We start from the raw sequence: 19724 nt of genomic DNA, 5'->3' as shown, positions 1-19724 counted from the left end.
CACTTCCTCATCCCCAAGTCCACCTCACCCTGGAGTCCATTGAATCCCCTTTCAGAGGAAAACCACAAACCCGCTCCAAGGCACAGAAGAACAGCGCCAAGGTGTTAGTCTCTTCTGGGTCACTGTGAACAAAGCCAGCTTCAGATAGGGAAGATGAACATGAACGTTAGCTCACTGCCCAGAGGCTTAGTCTGTTACACTCAGAGCAAACGCTAGAGGGAAGTGCCTGCTGCAATGGCGAGGGCAGGAACACTAGGGAAGATAAGGGAGAGGTTTGTGACTGGGTCCACAACAGCCAAGCTAACTAAAAATTAGGAAAGCCAGTCCCTGAGAAAGCCAACAAAGCCGACCTCAGGCAGGTTCCAGCTGGATCAGCGCCTCCCCTGGGGAGCCTGTGAAAGACACTGACATCCTTTCCCCAGTAAACTTGTCAACTCTCAGGCATTCACACCTTTCTACAGCCCTGATTTCCCGTCACAGGTTGGAGTGAGGGTAAGGGTGACTAAAAAACCTCCATCAGTTCTGGGACCACCCGGACTGGACCGCTCCAGGGTTAAGCCAGGGGAGGAGGAATGGCAGGACAAGACTTACAAGTCCTGATAGGAAAGACAGGTCTCCCGCCACTATGCAGGAGACACTTATCTATTTTAGCTCTTAGGGTGCTAAAAATAAACCTTGACTGTTTGCCAGTCCTACCTGTGCCCTGGGGTGAATTCTTCCTTCCAGGCACAAAAAGAAAAAAAAAAAAAAAAAAAAAACGCAAGACTGTTGTGGCTGTCAGTGTTAGAGGAATACAGGAGGAAGCATCTTCCGAGCCATGACAATTGCATCATGGCAAAGCAAAGCAAGTCACGTCTCAGGAGACAGGAAGCAGGTGAGTATGGGAAGCGGCTGGACAGGGTATGCCCTTCAAAGGCCTGCAGCTCCCAGTGACCCCACCTTCCAACGTTCTAACACCTGCTGATCATCTGCTTCGATTCTGAATCCCTCAGTGGGTTCATCTGTAGAAACGTCCTCACAGCCAGTTCCAGGGTTGTGCTCTCCTGATTCCCTAAGTGTCTCGAGCCAGTGAAACTGACAATCAAGGTGAACCGAAGTGGGGAGATGGCTTGGTCTCTAAAGGGCTTGCTGTGCAAGCCTGAGGACCTGAGCTCAATCCTCCAGGTAAAATATATATATATATATATGGTCTGGTGAGATGGCTCAGCAGGTAAAGGTGCTTGCCACCAAGCCTGACGACCTTAATTCAATCTCAACGACCCACATGGCAGAAGGAGAGAACAGATTCTTTCCGCTTGTCCTTTGACCCTACATATATGCTGTGGACTGCTCACTTACATGCACACACCTACACATACACACAACACACACACACACACAAAGCGGGAATAAAATGTAATTTTAATTCTTTTAATAATAGAACAAGTACACCGTTGTTGACCACCACACTCAGTCACTAATCTAAGGAGACTCCAAGAGACATTTCCAGTTCCCCCCAAGGAGAATCCCCCACAAAACCCGTCTTCTCCCCTCCAGGATAGGAGGGGTCTTGATAGTCATTATCTGTTCCTTATGGTATCCCTATTCACAGTTAGGGTCCTGGCAGCCAAGAGAAGGGACATGTGCCAAGGTCACTTAACAGCTAGCAAGAGACAGGGCTGGGACAGAGCCCACCTCCCTTCTTGAGCAGCTGATCCTGGGAGGAGCCTGAGTACTCCAGCAAATTCCAGGGACTCCATGGGAGTTGCTCAGCCCGCCTCCACAGAGTACCGGGAAGGCCAGGCCCTGGAGGCTGGCAGGGAATGCCAGGTCTCCTCTCGCGTGAGGCCAGTGGCCAGCACAGCCCCCTTTAAGGAGTGCTCTGCCATCCAGTCTTAATTTTAGCTTGGAGGCGTGCCACCGGCAGCTTTAACCAGAGGCCTACTGAAGTTATTCAGGACAGCTGTCAGCCGGCATGCTGGGTGGGGCCTATTTAGCCAGCAGGGGCACCAGTCTGGAGACCCCAAGCTTGGTCCTTCTGTCCCAGGACTGTCAACGGCACCAGCTACAAGGCTCGGGTCTCCTCCTGAAGGTGCCACAGCCCCACAATGATGACCGAAGAGCACTCGGATCTGGAGGCCCGGATCATCAAGGACATTCACTGCAAGGAGATAGACCTGGTGAACCGCGACCCCAAGAATATCAATGAGGACATTGTGAAGGTAGGCTCTATGCCCAAGCACGGCACCATGGTCCTCATAGACTTGAGGTCAGCCTCCCCAAAGCCCTGGATACTGTCTTCTTTGAACCTCAGCAAACAGGCCTTAGAAGGCAAGTAGAAAACTTTAGCCACGTGCATGATGGGGCTGAGGGGAAGACTCAAAAAATACCGTCTTACTAGCAGTTCCAATTGCCTGTCCTGGGCTCTGGCCCCAGGCCCAGGAGGAATCGCTGGGAAGATTCAGAACCCGGGCCAAGTCGGTTGCTCTGCTGTGCCAGCGGCACTTAGGCTGTCTCCATAGTGGGCTTGGGGTTAACCTGAGGGCAGCTTCCCCGGTGGCCCCTTCAAGACGCACTAGTTGCCACACAGCAGCGCCTAGTATCTGTTCCTCTGGTACACTGGGACCCCCAGGCCATCAGTCCAGTTCCCTGCCTCACTGCCGGCCTGGTGACCACGACCAGGCAAAGGCCTCTCGGCAGGCGCCCTGAAAGGGACACTCAAGTCATTAGCCTTGGATCCCTACAACTCAATCCCCACTTAAAAGCCAGAAGGATCCCCCTCAGAAGTCCCAGCCACCGGCCTCAAGAGTCCCCAGAGAGGTTGCGCATCCAGACTGAGTATTGAGAATCACAGCCAGAGCTGCTTGTAGAATTACAGGTGCAGTGTGACCCTTGTACTGCAGACCTGTGGATGGTAAAGCCATCCACAGTACTGCAGCCACTCCGTAGCAGCTTCTATGGCCTGGACACGATTGTAGGGGTGGTGTTGTTTTGGCACAACAGTCCCTGCGGTTTAGTTTTACATGTGTAGATTTATAAGATTAGACTTAGCATCGTGCATGGTTGACCGAAAAACAAAACAGACGGCGCAGAGAAGATCAATGACCCACCTGCTCCGAAACTTAAACTTTTTCTAGAGGTCACTCTCAAAAAAGAAAACTCTAGAGTTGAAATTGATTTTTAGGAGACTGACAAGATTGCTCAGTAGATAAAAAAATGGCCCCTGCCAAACCCGAGGACCTGAGTTCAGGCCCCAGAACATATGTAGTAGGAGGGGAGAACGGACTCCCACAAGCCCTCTGACTTCTACACACGCACCATAGTGCATACATATACACACATGAACACACACACTAATTAATTTACTAACTTTTAAATTAACTTTTATGTTTTTATTAAGCTTTATATTCAGAATTGTATAATCGTAGCATCTAAGCTACATAAAATGATGCATATTTGTTTTTAGAACTTTCTGTATGTCTTGTACAGAGAATACACCTCTGTGTGAACTCCAGATTTTTCTCAGAAATGCATGCTCCATGTTTGGTTCATAAAATGTAATGTTGAAAACTGATTCACGTATTCAAACTGTGCCAGACATTCTTAAGTTTTCCAACAGCAAAGCTGCCCCTCCCTTTGGTTTTTTGTTTGTTTGGTTGGTTAGTTGGTTGGTTGGTTTTTTTCTTCTTTTTTTTTTTGAGACATAGTTTCTCTATATAGTGTTGGTTGTCCTGTAACTCACTTTGTAGACCAGGCTGACTTTTGTACTTAGAGATCCATCTGCCTCTGCCTCCCCAGTGCTGGGATCACAGGGGCGTGCCACTACTGTTCAACAATATACCTCTCTTTTTATATTGTGATTATGATGACCCAGAAATTTAGAGACCTAGGGTTATTTGATTTTGGTAACACAACCAAGGGTTCATTCAAAGGCACAGTCAGAGGTGGCCTCCTTCAGGACAGCTCCTTCTACGTGATAAAAAAAAACCCAACTTCCCATGTACCTGTCCATACCCAACATAAGCTCCTGCCCCCTGTTTGCTGTGCCTGGTGACTCCCCATGCCAGCCTCATGGAGAAAGTCCCTGTATCTTGGGCAGAAGTGCTTGCCTTCACTCCACCCCACTCAGACTTGAAGGACACTACCAATGTCACCTCCTCCAGGAAGACTTTCCTGACTCCTGCAGGTAGCCACACCCCTGTGCCCTTTCTCTAGGACCGACCACTCAAACAGCTCACGCTGTTGTGTGTTATACTGACATATATCACTAATGGTGGAGATAGAGCTCCATGGGTGCTTACAAAGCAAAGCTTTCTCACTTCAAAATACTAGAGAAGCATGGCAGTCATGGTTTCCACAGAGAGGTCCAGCTGAACCGCCCACTTCAACTCCAGACTCCTCCCCTGAAGTGCAAACGCTGGACATGTCACCTGAGCTTATGAACCTCCTGTGACGCTGCAACAGCACCATTTACCTCTATCAGCTACATGAACCTCAGACAGCTCTGAGCAGAAGAAATGTCATGGGTGGGCTGAAGGAGAGGAGGAATTTGAAGGTGTGTAGCGTGGTCCCCACTCCCAGGAAGTATAGAGTTAATTGGGGCTGAACAGAGCCCTCGAGCAGCTTCCAGTCTGGAAGGCTGGAGAACTGAGCCCTCTGGCGACCTTGGTGAGCCCCTGGAGTTAAGGATGAGAAGGATGGGGAAGCAGTTTCTTGGGGAGGCTGTGATGGATATCAAGTGCAGAGGGGACTCGAGTTCTACTGAGCCAGAAGGGGAGCAGCATCAAGCCCTAGGATCAGACTATGATCCAAAAAAAGACGTAGAGTCAGCAATATAGATATCCTGCTTTCTGCAGCTTTTCTGCGGCAGAAGGGGTCCTCTCTGACATCCCTGATCCCCATACAAATAGCTCCCAAAGACGAAATAAAGGATGCACAGATAGTTTTGTTCAGAGGAAATAACTGACACTGTTTGGTCCTTGTCTGACTTGGGAAGTTGTCTGGCATTTCCTTTCCTTCATTTTTAATGACTCAGAAATGAAACATTTATAAACACAGGACAGGGATCATATCAGAAGACAAATACCACACACAGGTTCACTGAGACTTCAAGACAGTTCACCTGCAGAGAGAAAGAGAGAAAGAGAGAGAGAGACAGAGACAGAGACACACACACAGAGAGAAAGCTGACTGGCTGGCGGTAGAGGGAGGGGGTGACAGGGCAGTCTTCTAGCCTGAGTTTCTCTCATCACCTAGTAAACAAACAAGACAGAAAGATGGATGGCAGGTGAGAGATAAGACAGAGGCCAAGGTGAAGGTACAGAAGGGCACAGCAGCATACTAAGTGGCCTCTGCTAGAGTGTTCACACATGTCAGTAGGGTTCTTGTGGGTTACGATGAATGACAAGATCAGAATCCAGAAAGGACCACCTGTGGTCCCCATTTGTGGAACCAGCTAAGATACTAGGCTTGCTGAGTGTCTCAAAAAATCCTTTTGGGTAGAGACACATAGTCCCTTCTGCAATCAGCTGCTGATTTCACACAGTAAAATCCAAGAGAGGAAGCAGACAGAGCCACCTGGGGAGCACCGGCACAGGGAGGCACCAAGTGGCGCTGCCCTTGAATGCAGGCTGGGAAATGAGAATCGTGGAGAAAATGGGACCTGTACACCCCCTAGACTTACTAGTCTCCCATCCTCAGGTCATTAGAGATGATGGCTGAGGAACTGGGAAGAGAACACTTCATTCCCTTCCCCACCCATCTCTGCCACTAGTGTGGACCCCCACATGGTCCTGAGAACCTGCTGCGTACCAGGCGCCATTCTGACCTAGAGGACATGGTGGGAGCTGTCCACATACCAGGCTTGGGGGCCACTAAGCTCACTAGTACATACATGTGCCCCACATGATGGTATGTCCTGAAGACTCAGGTTGTAGAGATTCTAACAGCCCCTGCCATGCATGCCTAGAAACCCCAGCCTACCCCAGCCACTGGAGTCACTCTGAGAAGGCTCATGACTAATTCCAAATTCCTTCCTCGTTGGCTCACACGTGGGTGCTAGGTCCTGTTGAAGCAATTTTATCTCTCCCTCCGTGGGTGTCTCAAGTCAGCCCCAAAGACTTGAATAGATGTGTCAAAACTTTTCCCTTACATGAATTCTCCACCTACTTACAATTCACACCGGCCACAAAGCACCCTGTCCCCTCCAGTGGCACCTTTTGCTCATCAACTAAGCCCAAGACATGCTGAGAGAAGCCAGTAGTCTACCACTCCCCTCAAAGTCCCACTTCCGGCTTTGGTGGAGCTGGGACACACTGCTGTGTAGTCAAACTGACCAGAGAATCGAAGCCTTGCCATGAGAGAGACTAGAGTAAGTACAGGGAAAGGTGACAAATGCCATGAGCTGGTGTCAGATGAGGTGTCCTGGAAGGTTAGGGGAGAAAAGTGACTTGTGCCTGGGAAAATCAGGAGCCATCTTCTCATGGCAAAATGATACCCAAGGTGGACGTTTTAAAATGAGAAAAAAATTAAATTGAGGAACAGGTATTCTAAGAAGAGGAAATGGAGTGAGCATAGATAAGGAGGCTTTTCCCAGTTCTGGGAAGACTACTGATGGAGCCGGTGGGCATGAGAGAGGTGTCCTCACCACCTCTTCCTTCCTGTGTGCATGGCAGACATTACTAATGGATCACAGTACTTTTCCAGGAAGCGAAGCCCCACCAGCTAGCCAGAGTTGGTACCACAAATAGAACCTCTCTACTCCTCTGGCTGCTGGAGAATACTGAACCATCCAATGAGGAAAGCCCAGAGCACCTGAGAGTGAATTTGTGGGTGAGAAAGCAGAAAGGGCATATTGAGGCTGGATTGTGGTTCACTCAGTCCTCCGGCCATTCCTTCCTGTGCCCTGCCCCCTGTATGTCACCCCTCAGAATGGCTACAAGGGCCCTGAGAAGCTGACTCGGTCAGAAGAGCGCTCATTGCACAAGCAGGAGTACCTGAGTTTAGTTCCCACAACTCATCAAAAGCCAGGCAGGGCTGGTATGTGCCTGTAACCCCAGCACTGGAGCTGGGGGAGATGAGCTATCCCTGAGCCTCGTAGGCTAGCCAGCCTAGCTGAATGGGTAAGTTCCAGGTGAGAGCCTGTCTCAGGGAAATAAAGTGGAAAAGCAACTGAGAAAGATTCAGTGTTGGCCTCCGGCCTCTGTGCATGAACATGCACAAAAACACACGTATACATGCATGTATATGAACACATAGAAGGCTTCATAGAACTAATATGGAGGTATTCTCACTTGGTGATACAGAGACTATGCTGGTCTAGACAAGTGGTTCTCAACCTTCCTAATGCTGTGACACTTTAATACAGTTCCTTACATTGTGCTGACCCCCAACCATACAGTTATTTTGTTGCTACTTCATAACTGTACTTTTACTACTGTTACAAATTGCAATGTAAATATCTGTGTTTTCCAATTGCCTTAGGCAACCCCTGTGAAATGGTCGTTCAACCCCTCAAAAGGGTGCGACCCACAGGTTGAGAACAGCTGGTCCAGAGCTTTCAAAATGTGGTCTCCTTTTGGGGGGTTAGCTTGCTAAAACTTAGTTCCCCGTGTTCTGCCATCAGAACTCTTTACTCAACCAAGGCAGAGAATGTCTTATGCTTTCATTTTTGAATATAAGCAAACAAGCTTGCCCCCACCCCAGCTTCTAGAAAATGAACCTGGGACCCAGGGTTCTTTCCCCAGGGCCATACTTTTATCAGTAATCGGCTGCCATGCAATCCATCTCCTCACAAGTTCTGTGGGTTTGTGGAGCTGGCTAGGCAGTTCTACTCTCTCTGGGGACATCTCCTACAGCTTCAGTCAGATGATAGCCAAAGGCTGACATCACTTGGGGGCTCTTCTGAGCTGGATCTTTCAAGAAGGTCCTCTGCTATTCTAGGACCCAGATAGAGACAGAGGACAGGACTCGGTGTAGATGCTGGGACATCTGAGCCTCTGTTTCAGAGTTTTAAGACTGTTTCTAGAAAAGCAGGTTGTAACATGCACTTAGCACCACTGGCCTCTAGAGCAAGGTATAAAAGTAAATCTTAAAAAATGGTGACTCAAGAGTCCCCAAAGATGAAGGTGTCAGGGCTTCTTGGTCTTCAGTCTGGACCTGACACAAAGCTCTCTCTGTCACACTCTGGTGGTTAAAATGAGTCTCATGGCAAGCTCAGACTTGAGATGGGACAAGACCACCCACGGACACAGATACAAAGAATTGTGACTCATTGAGGGTTATTTGAGGAGACCTGCTAGCCTGCAGCCAAAAGCACAGTCTAGGACTCCAGCCAAGGCATTTCCACTGCTCCTCACTCCACCAGCACCATCCTCACCAAAGGCACTAGCTGAGAGGGTAAGAGAGATGCCAAGAAGGAGCCAGCAAGAGGCCAGATGCCAAACGCACTGGGAAGACAGGTTCCTTTCTCACTTCCTGCGGCCCTGTTTTGGTCCCTTCCCTGGTACTTACACAAATACAAGTCTTTGTGTTCCAGCAAGGGTTCTCTGGGTAGCCCTGTACCAAAACAGCCCTCAGCCCAAGACACTGGTAATACTGGTCACCTCCTGCCCTGTGTTCTGAGCTTCAGCTCCTACTGGGGTATCCAGCTGCAGAGAATGGAGAAAGCCAGGAGTGACAGAAGTCCTGAGTGAATGTGTGCTGTTGACATAGGAACAGTGATGTCAAAGGTCCCAAGGCCTCAGACCCATGGAGCAATGGCAAAACCATCCCTTCTGGCCTGTGTGTGGGATGATGATAATGTATACAGAAAGCGGCCACATAGCTTTCTTCCTCTGGATACTTACAACGTAAAAACTGTTCTTCCATAGAGACTTCTCCAAGAGAGATTAGTTAAACCAGCCTCCTTGATCAAGCTCCTTACCATAAACCCTGCCTCTTTGTTCAGTTGTCTGCAATAATCCTGCCTCTCTGATCAACTCTATACTAAATATGCTGAGCTTCCGCGGTGCTATGGTTTCTCTATCCGAGAGCCCAGTCTGCCTGAACCGAGCTTTCTGTCTGTGTTTGCCTTTTCTTCATTCCCTTACCTCTGCAGTCAGGCTTGTCCCTGAAACAGTGCTGAACAAGGCACCCAGCCCATGTGATGACCTGAACAAGAAGCATGCAGCAGAGATTCAGGCACAAGCTCTGCTGTCTGTCTGACTTAGGTCTTCTGCTTGGGCCTCAAACACCCTATGAAATGGCTTGTATAAAATACATGGGCAGAAATGATCTCATAGAACCCAAACGCATTGTGGGAATTATCATGGTCACCCCAGATCAGACAGAAATCAGCTAATGTCATTTCTAACAAAAGAAGCAAATCTCATCCATCTTGTAGAACTGCCATCTCATTTCACCTTGTAATTTTCTACGTCAGTGCTTTTCAGACTGAGTGGCGAAGGGTCAGTCCTGTGACCATTCCAGACAGCTGTACAGCAAATACTTTTGTAAGATATAGTAAAAATTAATGATCAGAGAAATGAAAAGTGGGTCTGTAGTATAAATCCTCATTAATGTTATTATTCAGTAGTCATAAAACAACTGCATTGAATCTCTATGACTACGTCTATCACCAACTCAGCTTCTGCACTGACCTTCTGGGACAGAATGGCCACCCCTTACATAGCAAGACAGCAGGCCAGGAAACCGGGGCCCAGATACGCTAAGCTACTTGCTCCTGTCTTCTGACTCCCGAGCTGAAGCCATGCTGAGGATTGTGTCTATCCTCTCCTGTAGAGTTCAACACAGCAAATAACTCACTCCCAGAGAGAAGAAGCCTAACACCTTGAATCACACCGTAACTCAGCAGCCAAGTGGAAGCTGGAATCCCAGCACCACCTCCCCCACTCCGAGATATCTTATCTGAATTGCCCTGACCCTGGATGACCAGGGACTGAGTCATGTGGAATTCTTGGTGGAGGCAGAATTTTGACAGGGGAAGGTGCTGTCCTTCTCTGGGTCATCCTTAGGCAACCCAATGGTCCTACACCTTCCCAATCCTCTCAGTGACCATGGGGGCTGTGCAGGCCTGTGCCAGTTAACCAGCCAGCGTTCAGGATGCTCCAAAAATAACTATGTCAGAGCATAAGACACTATCCAAAACAGCACCAGTCTTCCCTTCCCAGCGTCCAGCTACATAGGTGGCTCCAAGGCTTCCTCAGTCCCAACCCTTCAAGAAAAAGCCTTCTTCCTTCCTCTGCTAGAAAAGAAATAGGAAATGAAGTCGCAGTGTGCTTGATGCACTGACATGACCACCTAGAGCTGCTGAGTGACTCTTATGAATGGCTTTTATGAATGGCTCTCCAAATCAGCATTTGTGACCAGAGTGCTCTCCGGTCTCAGATTCAATTTAGGGGAGCAGCTGCCTCCCTCCAGCAGAGCCTTCCAACAGCATGTTGCTGTTTCAGAGAAAAAAAAGGCCAGTAGCCACACATTCAGCTCTAAGGACGATCCCAGGAAATAACCCAAGTGTGGGTGCCAGTGTTTTCTGGGAAGAAATGATAATTTAAAAACACAACAGAGAGATCTTCATGGAAGGGACAAGCACTATAAGCAGAAAAAGAAAGAAAGAATTCCATCCATTATCCACTGTCAATGAGAGGGGCACGCAGTGTGATGAAGTCAACTGGAGAAGTCTTCTATTTGTGATCTGGAATGTCAGCAGAACTGCTGAGATGTGTTTTATAGGAACTTAAGAGCATTTGAACAAGTACTTGTCATTAGGGAGCATCTACCATGCTGCAGTTATTGAGTACTGAGCACTGGATGCTCAGTAAGTATTTGTTTCTGTAGATGAACAAATGGGCAATGGATATATAAGAAGAAAGGAGGACAGATAGACAAATAGACAAATAGGCAGGAGGATGAATGAATGGATAGAGATAGAGAAGTGTATAGATGGGTGGATGGGTAGAAGATGGATGGGAGAATGGATGATAGATAGATAGATAGATAGATAGATAGATAGATAGATAGATAGATAGATAGATGATAGATAGATGATTGATAGATAGATGATAGATAGATAGATAGATAGATAGATAGATAGATAGATAGATGATAGATAGATAGACAGATAGATAGATAGATAGATAGATAGATAGATAGATGATAGATAGATAGATAGATAGATAGATAGATAGATAGATAGATAGATAGATAGACTAACCTGTAACCCACTATGTAGTCCAGGCTTTCATCAAACTTATAGCAGTTCTCCTGTCTCAGCCTCCCTGGGGTTGGGTTACAGGCATGGCTAGCTTTTTATTGAGGAACACCCTCCACTACAGTCTCCACCTCTAATAACAGCTATTCATTCTGTGTATCAAGTACCCAAGTCTAACTTACAAAGAGTGCAGGTTGGTTTGGACTCAGTTTTGGACTCAGTCCATGACAGAGGCCTCATTGCTTTGAGTCTATGACGAGACAATCCATCATGGCCAAACCATTCACCTCTTGATGGGGAAGTAAATTATGGAGAGGAAGGGACAAAGTTCACTTTAAAGTCACACTACCTATGGTCTAACAACCTTCGGCGAGATGCCAACTCAAAGGTTCTTTGGTCTCCCAGTGGTGTCACTGTGGGACCAAGGCTTTAATGCACATTCCATTAGAAGACATTTCAGATCAGAACCCTAGCAGCAGCCAGCCATTCCTCACCCGCCACTCAGTGCCAGGCGTTGTCCTGAGTCTTCACATGTCTCAATTCATTTAATCATCTGACAACACCTACAAAACCGGGCAAGGAAAATGCAACCCAGAAAAACCCAATGTCTTGATTGGGCCATCCAGCCAATAAGCAGCTAGACAGGGACCAGGCACGGCATCCACTTTCGAGCCAGACACAAACAGGAAACGTGTGTCAAATGGAGGAAGCTGCTAAATGAAAGGGGCAGGCGGGGCTACCGTGATTGATGGGCCTCAGCTCTGGGCGGGCAGTAAAGATAAAGAGCTGTGGCTCTGTCTCAGAATAGGTTTCTCTGCCTACCAAGGGCGAGATCTCACTGGGAGGGGTCGCCCTTCCTGGTGCATGCAGCATAGCCAGCATACACTTTGGGGTCTGACCCCCCCCACACACCCCCCCGCTGCAGTAGTGGGAAGACATTGAATTAGTCAGGATGCCTGGACTGAGCCTGGTTCAGGATAGGTTGGTCAAGAAGGCCAGTGGAAAGGAGTCAAATGGGCCTAAGGCAGAGAAGCAAACCTCTGCCCAAATGCCTCTGTGCTGCCAGAGTTTCTGAGGTCATGCAGGTCTCTCTACAGCTACCCCAGGAGATCCTCTCAGGAAGGGTGTTGGCACCATGGAGGTTGGAAAGGTCTCTAAGGTCAAAACCTTTCTGTAGACAGAGTCTCTCTCTGAGAGATGGGGATGGGGAATGTACCCTGGTTAGGTTGGAAGGGCCCTCCAGCCTAACTTCTAGGATCCTAAATGTTGGGAGATCCCTGAAGACATAGAAAGTCTCCATTTTTGCTTCACAGAAACCAGAGTTGAAGATGCCAGTTCTAGGCTGGCTGTGTCTAGCCACGGGCCGGTGGATCCCTTACCTGTGCCTCCTTCCAACTCACAGCTACTACTGCAAAACGGGTATCAAGTTCTCATGACCCCCACATCCATTCTCACTGCCAGCATGCCTACTGCCCAATTGCAATAACTAAACAAGGTGCTCAAAAGCCAGATTCAGCTGAGCACTGCCCACTGCCATCGAAAGGTCCACGGTAGTGAAGTCTCCCCCATGTACCCTCTCCAGCACCACACTGTTCCTTGCTGCATTCAGGAAGCAGCTGGATCTCCTGAGGCTGCACTATTCTTTTAGCCCCAATGCTCTTTTCCAACCCACAACTTCTCTGCCCACCTTCAGACACAAGCTACCACCAGGAAGCTCCGTAGTCTGAGTGAAATGCCCTTTAGAAGTACCCAGCCCCCACCTCCAGCTTAACAAGTACTTACCACCCACATTAGTTCCACGAGGACGAGAGTTTATGAGATGTCCACAAGATATCCACAGATCTCTGCAGGATAAATGACCATTCAGCTTCTTTTTGCGTTTTTGTTTTTTTTGCTTTGAAACAGGGACTCATATAACCCAAACTGCCCTTTTAACACTCGAAATAGTTGAGAATGACCTTGAACCCCCGATCTGCTTGCCCCCACCTCTCAAGTTCTGGAATGACTTGGTTTGTGTGGCACTAAGTATTAAACCCAGAGCTTTGTGTATGCTAGGCCAATGCTCCACCACCTGAGCCTCACTCTAGCCCCTGGACGTCAAACTTCATTAGGATCATTAAATATTAAGATGTATGTGTCTTAGAGAGGATTTATGTTGCTGTAATAAAAACACCATGGTCAATGCAACTTGTGAGAGACAGGGTTTATTTCAGCGTACAATTCTCAGGTCAGGGCAGGAGCTCAAGCATAGGAACCTGGAGGCAGGGACTAAAGCAGAAATCATGAAGGAACACTAGTAGTTTGAATGTAATATCAATGTATGTACTCCCATAAGCTCATAGGGGATAGCATTATTAGGAGGCGTGGCTTTGTTGGAGTAGGATGACCTTCTTAGAGGAAGTGTGTCACTGTGGAGGTAGGCTTTGAGGCCTGCTATGCTCAAGTCATGGCTAGTGTCCCAGTTTACTTCCTGTTGCCTGTAAGATCAAGATCTAGCTCCTTTTCCATTCTCGGCTCCTTCTCCAGCACCATGTCTGCCTGTGTGCCACCGTGTTCCACTGTGATGATGATGAAGTAAATCTCTGAAACTGTAAGCCACCCAATTAATTTTTTGCCTTTATATGACTTGCTGTGGTCATGGTATCTCTTCACAGCAACTGAAACCCTAAGACAAACAATTTACTGGTTTGCTTTCCAAGGTTTGCTCGGCCTGCTTTCTTATATACCCCCAGTATGACCTGTCCAGGGATGGCACTACCCACCACAGACTGGTCTCTCCTCCCACAGCAATCACTAATTAAGAAAATGCACCCTAGGCTTGCCCACAGGCCAATCTGGTAGGGACATTTTCTTCAATAGAGGTTGCTTCTTCTCAATTGACTTTAATTTGTGTCACATTAACAAAAAGTTGGTGGTGTCATCTTTGCATCTCTATAACAAACATCTGAAATAAGCAATGTATAGAAAAGAAAGGTTTATTACACCCACAGCTGTGGAGGTATAGTCCGTGGTCAATTGGTTGCTTTCAGTCCTATGGTAAGGCAAGTGCATCGTGGCAGGAGTACATGGTGGAGCCAAACTGTCCCTGATGGCCAGGCAGTAAGAAGAGTGAAGGAGACCAGGGCTCCCAGTGTCCCCTCCAGAGCACATTTCAAATGCCCTAACTTCCTCTCTCTAGGTTCTACCTCTCCCAACAGTACTATCTTGGGAACCAAGCCTTTGGGAAACATTATAGCAGACACTGCAACTCAAGCACTGCCATTTTAAACAAGCTATTGACTTCTGGGCATCCTTTTACCCAAGCATAGAATGAGGAGGCTGGGCAGGCTTCAGAGTACCTTGTAACTACAGTACATGGCAAGTGGGGCTGGAGACCAACATTGTCAATATTGGACAGTCATTAGAGATATGGTCCCAGACCCCACCAAGACACCCCCAGAGTTTCTTTCATCTTCTTTAATCTTTTGTTTAGCTTTCTTTTACTTGTGTGTATGAATTGCTTTATGCATATGCACTATGTGTTTGCCTGGGGCCCATGAAATTCAGAAGAGGGTGTCAGATTCCCTGGAACCGGAGTTATGGGTGATTGTGAGCTGCTATGTGGAAACGAAACCCAAGTCTGCCAGAGCAACAGGTGCTCTTTTAGCTGCTCAACCATCTAGCTGGCTCCTCTCGCAGAGTTTCTGATACAGGTCTGCAAACGCTAGAAGTGCCCACATACGCTGTGAGTTGAGCTGTCCCCTTCTGGCTCCCGCAGGTAGATTTTGAAGATGTGATCGCGGAGCCTGAGGGCACCTACAGCTTCGATGGTGTATGGAAGGTGAGCTACACCACTTTCACCGTCTCCAAGTACTGGTGCTACCGCCTGCTGTCTACCCTGCTGGGTGTGCCACTGGCCCTGATCTGGGGCTTCCTGTTCGCCTGTATCTCCTTCTGCCACATCTGGGCCGTGGTGCCCTGCATTAAGAGCTACCTGATCGAGATCCAGTGCATCAGCCACATCTACTCACTGTGTATCCGCACCTTCTGCAACCCGCTCTTTGCTGCTCTGGGCCAGGTCTGCAGCAACATCAAGGTGGTGCTGCGGAGGGAAGGCTAAAGCCAGGCTGGGCTACGGGGGCGGCTGGGCAGGAGAAATTAGGCCGGGTGAGCCCCGCGGCTCCACTCCACGTGGGCTGCCGGAGAGCTCATTCTTTTGAGGGTCCTTTCAATTTCACATCAAGATGGGAACGCATGGGTCAGGGGAGCCAGAAGTAATAGATGACCCCGTGTGGAAACACAGACACCCTCGCTCTGCTCAGCCCGCCATGATCCCCCGTGAGCCTGCCTGAGGGCAGATGGTTTAAGAGGCAGCTACCGCAAGGCTTTGTGTTCACATGTACTGTAATACCACAAACCAGAGCTAGTCCCCTAGAGGTGTGACACGGCTCCTCATGCAAGAGAAAGCAAGCAGTGACTGCAGACATGAAGAGGTGCTGCAATAAAGGGTTTCTGCTGCACCGGGGAACACCATGCTTCGCCTGTCCATGACTTGGTCGTGTGTCCTTTTCTGACTCTGAAATCTAGAAAATTCAGTTGGAGCTCTGGGCAACTCGAAAGCTAGCACCAAGTTGTGTTTTCTTTAGCATTCTGCTTGTTTGCTGGCCCTAGGGTCTTCCATATGAAGAGATAGTTTTCACATGGCTTCTGATGTCCCTGAGGCAGCTATGACTACTCAGAGCAAGTGAGCATCCCCCGATGGGTCCCAATCTCAAACCTTGCAGAATCTCCCTTCTGGCTCAGAAGACACTGAGCCCAGAGCATATGTGTCTTTGCCATGTGACACGTGTGCACTGTCAGCCCTAACAGACGCCATGAGTGTCGGAGGCCCAGAGTTTACATATCTGGACTAGCTGTGAAAATAACAGGGTGTACTCGCAACACCTCGTTGTCTCCTCCACAGCATAAACACACACCAAATCTTAGCAATCCAGTTTTCGGATGGCTTTCCACACGTTCCCCATTGGGAACTTGGTCCCTTCGAGGTAACACCAAAGAATCCCAAATATCCAGTTAGACCACAACACACAGTGGGTTTAACAAATCTCATGAGGGATTGGGTCCAAGATCCTCAAATCTTTCCACAAACAAGTGAGCACACCTAGGACTCCATAGAATAGTACCGGGCCCCCCTTCTGGTCCCTGCCACAGCCCATACAGCTGTCACTAGCAGACGGGTGATCCTGGAGCCGGCCAGGAAACTAGTATGAGAGGCCACTGTTCTTGGGAGGGAGGAAAAGGCAGTGAAATACACAGAAAAATATTTATTAAGTGCACCTTTTAGGAAGCAACTGGTAAAGCAGTATGGGCCACATCACTCACCAGATGCGGGGACATGGAGGCACCACAGCAAGTCCATGGAAGAACAATACCAAGGAATTCACACTGTGTGCTAAGTGGCATCTCATCGCAATTGAAAACAAAACACTTATAAAGCCAGGATTGTCATCCAGGCAGGCTGCACACACATCCCTTTGTGCTTCCTGAATAGATGGCTCTGATTTATACCAAAAGAAGACCACAGCTTTTTTAAATGTAGATTTTTTTTGCAGGGCCTAAATAACCCTCACAGTTTGCACACTGGCTCCTCATGGTCAGAACAATGAAACACTCCAGAAAAATTCAGCATGCTCCAATTTAATACAACCTCCAGCCCTGAACATAGATTGTAAACAGGGTTGAAAATAGGAAAGGACATTGGGGATGTCAAGTGTGGAGTCTGAGGAAGGAAGATATAGGACACAGGACTGGGGAAGTGTTTTAGACCCTTAGAGATCCTAGGCTTTGGTTGGGGAAATAACAAGAAATGGTGAAAACATACTCCCATGAGATTGGGACGGCAAGTGCCAATCCAATGTTGCTGATGAAGTCAGTGGTCATTTATGTCATAGACACAGGTGTCAGGACCATAACAAGCCTCAAAGTACCAGCTAGAGCTTTCACACAGAATGAAACAGTACCCCCCAAGGGTTTCGATGTCCAAGACGTTACACCTCTCAAGAACACAAAAATGGTGCCCCTGGTCAGAACATCTGAGTTACTGTCCCCTTGACCCCTGGTGACATCTGCTTGGCTCTAAGGATGGCAACTACCCAGGGAACAGCAGGGACAAAGGACATCTTCACGATACAGATGCAAACAGACCCCCCACGCTGCTGCCATGGGTGCACCCAGACAACCCGGGTCACCTGGAGCATAGGCACATGTGCCCCAAAGCAGAATCCTGCCAGCTTCTCAAAGAACTAGCTGGTGGTGACATGCATGGGGTGGGCCGCTGTGCAATGCTCCTGAGTCCAAAGATGTCATCGCCTCCTGTCTCCAGCTGGTGCCAACGAGTGTGCATTAAACTGTGGATGTTGAACGTGGGCACGGTAGCCCATGGCTCCCTCTTCTCTGAACACCAGACTGTGCTGTCTCATACTTACCTGTGTGTGTGTGCCTATGGGTATATGTGTGGGTTTGGGTAGATATTGCAGTGTGGCAGAAGAAAATGTGTTCAGAAACAGGGAGAGGTGGTAAAGTGGATCTGCAGATTCGAGGCTTTTGGGAAGTACCCTTGATATATCTCAGGAAGTCCAGAATCAGTTCTGGGTATTTCACAGGTACTCTGGAGTGCATAGTGACCAGCCACAGCCAGAACGCCACTAGTCAGTTGTGTCCTGTATTAATGACGGAAGGTATTTCTGAGACAGTCAGGTCCTGCCCTCGAGGCTGAGAGGACATTTGAAATCATACTTACTGGGTAAACAAAACCTTTGAGACTCCAGGGGAATTGCCTGTTCTAAAGAAGACAGGCCATGGCATGGCAGAGCATCCCTCTGGCCTTTGTTAGAGCCAGATGGCGGTGACCGCCACTCTCACCGGCCAGAAGAGAACAGCCTGTCCCGCAGACACTGGGAGGTTGTGAGACACAGGAGAACCGGCACTCGAGGAGAGAGACCGAGAAATGCATCATCGTTTTGACTTTCCCAGAACTCAGCTCTTGGACCTCTTATTTCTCACATTTTAAATGTATTTAGTTCTGTGGGTTTGTGTGTGTGTGTGTGTGTCTGTCTGTCTGCCTGCCTGCCTGCCTGCCTGTGAGTGTGTGCATGTTGTATATCCACATGAAGAGACCAAAGGTCAACTTCAGATGTCTTCCTCCACTCTCTACCTTATTTTTTATTTACTTATTTATTTTGAGAACCCGAAGCTGATCAATCTCCTAGGCCGGCTAGCCAGCAAGTCTCTGGGATGCGCCTGTCTTCACCCTCCAGGGCCGAGGTTACAAACGCACTGAGCCTGGCTCCTGCTTGGATGAGGGGCATCTCAGCCTTGCTCAGCAGGTACCTCTCTAAGTGAGTCGTCTCCTCTGCCCCTGGTTCAGTGACTTTTAATATGTTCTCAAAATTGTGCACCCACCACACAATCCAATGCATTTCAACTACCCCAATTCCCATTTCCTCGGGAATTTCAGGATCAGGTTATCAATTTCTACCGAAGCCAGCAAGGATTTTGAGGAGGATTACATCAAATCTGTCCAACAATATTACATCTCTGATCCATAAGCACAAGTTGTCCATGTTTATTAAGTCTCCTTTCATTTACTTCCATGGTGTTTGCAGCTTTCAGGACAGAAGTCATACATTTCCTCGGCTAACGCTGGCCCTCCCTTATTCATTCTGGTACAGTTATGGGTAGGATCTCTTAAGTTCACTTTCCAATGGCTCACCAGAAGTGTAAGGAAATATGAATGGCTTTTGTACACTGATCTGGGACTCTGCAACCTTGCTATTCAACTGTCAGCTCCAGAGTGGGGGGGGGGCTACTTGCACGTGTGTGCACACACACATGCATGTGTGTTCCTCAGGATCTCATATGCATGGGTCAGTGTCGTGTACAAACACTTCTTCCCAGTCCTGTCTGTCCTGGATGACTCTCATCTTTTTCCTTCCCAAATGTTCACCAAGCATCAGCTTCTTCATCACTTCAGCCCGTGTTCTCGTTGCCTTCCTGAGGCAGGTGGCCTCACGATTCAGTCTCCTGTTCCCATTGTTTTCCTGGGACACACTGGGATGTCCACACAACTTGGGTCACAAGGAAATCAGCACCACTCTGTATCTGAAGCCTCATCTCCCATTCTTTGTCCCAGCCCACTGGGTTTCCTCACATGACTGGTCACCAGTCCATGGCTTACTGCCTTTTACAAGATCCCAAGATAAACAAGCAAGAAAGATAATGGAATGAAAGCCAGGTTCAGGAGAGCCCACCCACCACCCGAGAGCACTCTGGTTGGGGTAGTAGAAGCACAGGTGGGAACCCAGAAGACCCTCTTGATGGCTGAGTGACTGACATCTCCCATAGAGACATTTCCCCTCCCCAAGTCAGAATATGTCCCCACTGGCTAGCCACCCCAAGGAGTAGAGGGATACACACCAATAGGCACCTTATACAACTCCACGCACGGCCACCAGGGGGCAGACTGGAGTCCGCATAACCCCCGCAAGCGCGGTGGGCT

General features: G+C 48.5%; 1 protein-coding gene across 1 annotated transcript; it reads left to right on the top strand.

Annotated features, from left to right (window-relative positions):
• Positions 1-2087: 2087 nt before the first annotated feature.
• Cav3 (caveolin 3) lies at positions 2088-15287 on the top strand. The gene is made up of 2 exons (XM_038320651.1): positions 2088-2201; positions 14946-15287. Exons 1-2 carry the CDS (start codon positions 2088-2090, stop codon positions 15285-15287), a joined length of 456 nt encoding a protein of 151 aa, XP_038176579.1.
• Positions 15288-19724: the final 4437 nt, after the last annotated feature.

Source organism: Arvicola amphibius, chromosome 2, assembly GCF_903992535.2.
Source record: "Arvicola amphibius chromosome 2, mArvAmp1.2, whole genome shotgun sequence".
NCBI classification, from domain to species: domain Eukaryota; kingdom Metazoa; phylum Chordata; class Mammalia; order Rodentia; family Cricetidae; genus Arvicola; species Arvicola amphibius.
This window is presented reverse-complemented; position numbering and strand designations above follow the sequence as displayed.